General features: G+C 37.5%; 1 protein-coding gene across 1 annotated transcript in view; it reads left to right on the forward strand.

Annotated features, from left to right (window-relative positions):
* The window catches only part of AMN1 (antagonist of mitotic exit network 1 homolog (S. cerevisiae)), a gene marked incomplete at its 5' end in the record, with an annotated part of 12369 nt that extends 10387 nt beyond the window's left edge, over positions 1 to 1982 (forward strand). Inside the window, 2 exons of the mRNA XM_009869675.1 lie at positions 1055 to 1166; positions 1818 to 1982. Coding sequence (XP_009867977.1) covers positions 1055 to 1166; positions 1818 to 1891 — 186 coding nt within the window. The remainder of the gene's footprint in view (positions 1 to 1054; positions 1167 to 1817) is intronic.
* Between the last annotated feature and the right edge of the window lie 574 nt (positions 1983 to 2556).

The following is a 2556-nucleotide window of genomic DNA, read 5'->3' on the forward strand; positions in this document are numbered from 1 at the left end:
GTCCATACCACAATCCTCATACTCCTGTTTCATGTCATCAAAGTGCAAATATATAGACAGTGATCTTATGTCAGGAACACAGTGAAAAGCAGGCAGATTTATAAATCTGTTCACTTCTTTCAAAGGCATTCAGGTTTAGTATTCCACTTACAGAAATAAGCTAAAAACTGTACGTATATCAGCTTTTGTATATCTTGCTTCTCTGAATGCAGTTCTTGTTTTCTGTGTCATCATTCTGTACAAAGTTGCGTTTTTTACAAAAGATTCCTTTCATTTCTGTGCTTTTTCAAGATCCTTGGATTTTATCATTTGGAAAGACATTCTTTAACAATAAAACAATGAGCCTCTTTATTTTTACCCCAAGATACCCAAAAGTATATTTTCCCACATCAAATTTTCATTAGATTTTTTTCTCTTCTGTGTTTTTTTCTGGTATTTTATATTTACTGATATGAAGGCAGTTTAGAGGAAAGAAAAAGGTTGGTAACGATCTGTTAATTTATTCTGAATTCATTCTTCCTCTAATAAATATATCAGATTCTAGTTTTACAGCTGTTCAGAAATCAAGAAGAGAACAGCTTTTAGTTCAGTCTTGGAAGAACTTCTTGGACTTTTTATGATATAGATATAGATATAGACAAGGAACTTCAACAGAGACTCATGAATCCTGCCTGTTTTGGGAAACCCCAGAATTCAGTTTGGGTTCTGTCCTCGTGGACAGCGAATTACTAGGAGAACGTGTCTCCTATATCGGAAAACAGATGGAACTCAAACACCATAGAATCTCATTGAAGAGTTTTTTCAGTTGTCTTGAATGATAGGTGTGTTTTGGGAAAACTCAGGTTTCTGGTTTTAGTTTTGACTCTTCGTAGAAAAGCTGTTGTCTTTTTTCCGAAGGCAGCTGTGTACAGGTGCACATATGGGGTCAGTGCCCAGAGGAGGTCATAATTTCTCCTGAGTGGGGATCTCTGAGAATGGGTGGGTGAAAGGAAAGCTCTGACTCTGAAACTATGGATGCTCTGACAGGCTTTTGTTACTACTGTTTTCGTAACAGGAAATCCACATGGTACGCTGTGTGAATCTGACCGATGTTGCTGTGGAAGCAGTCCTTACTTGTTGTCCGAAGATCCACATTTTCCTGTTCCATGGATGCCCGTTGATAACAGGTAGGTCAAATCACATCGGGAGTAAGAAGAGTAATTGTTTCCTGATAGTATCTTCTTGCCCTAGGGAAAAGCACACTGTATTTTATAAATAATCCCAAACAAGTAATAACTTACTAGCTAAAATAATAATCACACATTAAGATTTTTAAAGCAAGGTTAAAGTTTTGTTTTGAAACATGACAACCTTCAGAGGGGGATTTTTTTGTTGTGTTGAAATTCGTTTTTTGGGGTTTTTTTCTTTTTTTTTTCCCCCTCAGTGTGCTGATGAAGACCCCAGGTTGGTGATAAGGCTTCAGAAAAATATGTTAACATTTAAGCCCCTACTCTATTCTAAAAGTATCGAACAACATCCTTTCAGAATACATCGGAATGGAATAAGACTGGTCAGCCAGAAAAAAACAAACCACAGAGCTTAGGAGAGGTTATAATCTATCTTCGTTTTTTTTTAAGTTTAGTTGGTTGGTGGTACTTTACAGTTATGTGACTGGAGAAAGAACTGAGGGGGTTTGAGTTACTACAGGAATATCTGAAGTGTGATATTGTAATTGCAGGATAAGCATAAATACAGATATGTAATTGAATTGTTTTGCTGCTTACCTGATTTCTAAACATTTCTGAATGAATAACAGTAAATTCCTTGGCATTTTTCAGATCGTTCCCAAGATGTTTTAGAGCAGCTAGTCATATCAAACAAAATCAAGCAAGTAACATGGACTGTTTACTGATTATTTATCCTATACGTATGAGTGTAAAGTTTACAGATGGGAGAGCTCTTTCAGAAAACAAACATCTTGGAGAAATCGCTGGTGACTTGTAATGCCAGAACGCTTCCCTCCTTGCTCCCACGAGAGGTCTCCATCGCCATTCCAGTCCTTGCCTGTGAGTCTGGGCTTCCCCATTGTCTTCTCCTAGAGTCTTGTCTGTCTTTGCATCGCGTTGCCTTACTTTATTATTATATTAGACTGTTATCGCTCCTTGAAGTATCAGATTTGGCTACTACTTAGCATGTTTTAGCATCTTAGCTACATGTGCAAACCCAATTTAGGTGAGTCTGTGTTCTGAGGTTGTAGTCCACAGCTAAAAGTACCACGTTCAGACACAGTATTGACACTCAACACAGAAGCGTCTGTAGCATTGGTACTTTAATCTGACAAAAGTCAACAAGACAGAACTGGTGAATGGAGGTGGCGTTAACAGCAACGGAAATGTCTTTTTAGTAGTAACAGACAGTCTCTCTTCACCGTGTACTTCTGTTAGGTCTGGAAGAAGAACTGTAGGTACCTTTCTTTTGATGTTACTAATGCTGCAGATTTCTGGTTTATTTACCAACAAATACTTGCCAGATTTTTACACATCTAAAAGTACTGTCTGTGAACATGTAAACAGAAAC

Source organism: Apaloderma vittatum, unplaced genomic scaffold, assembly GCF_000703405.1.
Source record: "Apaloderma vittatum isolate BGI_N311 unplaced genomic scaffold, ASM70340v1 scaffold22135, whole genome shotgun sequence".
Classification (NCBI taxonomy): domain Eukaryota; kingdom Metazoa; phylum Chordata; class Aves; order Trogoniformes; family Trogonidae; genus Apaloderma; species Apaloderma vittatum.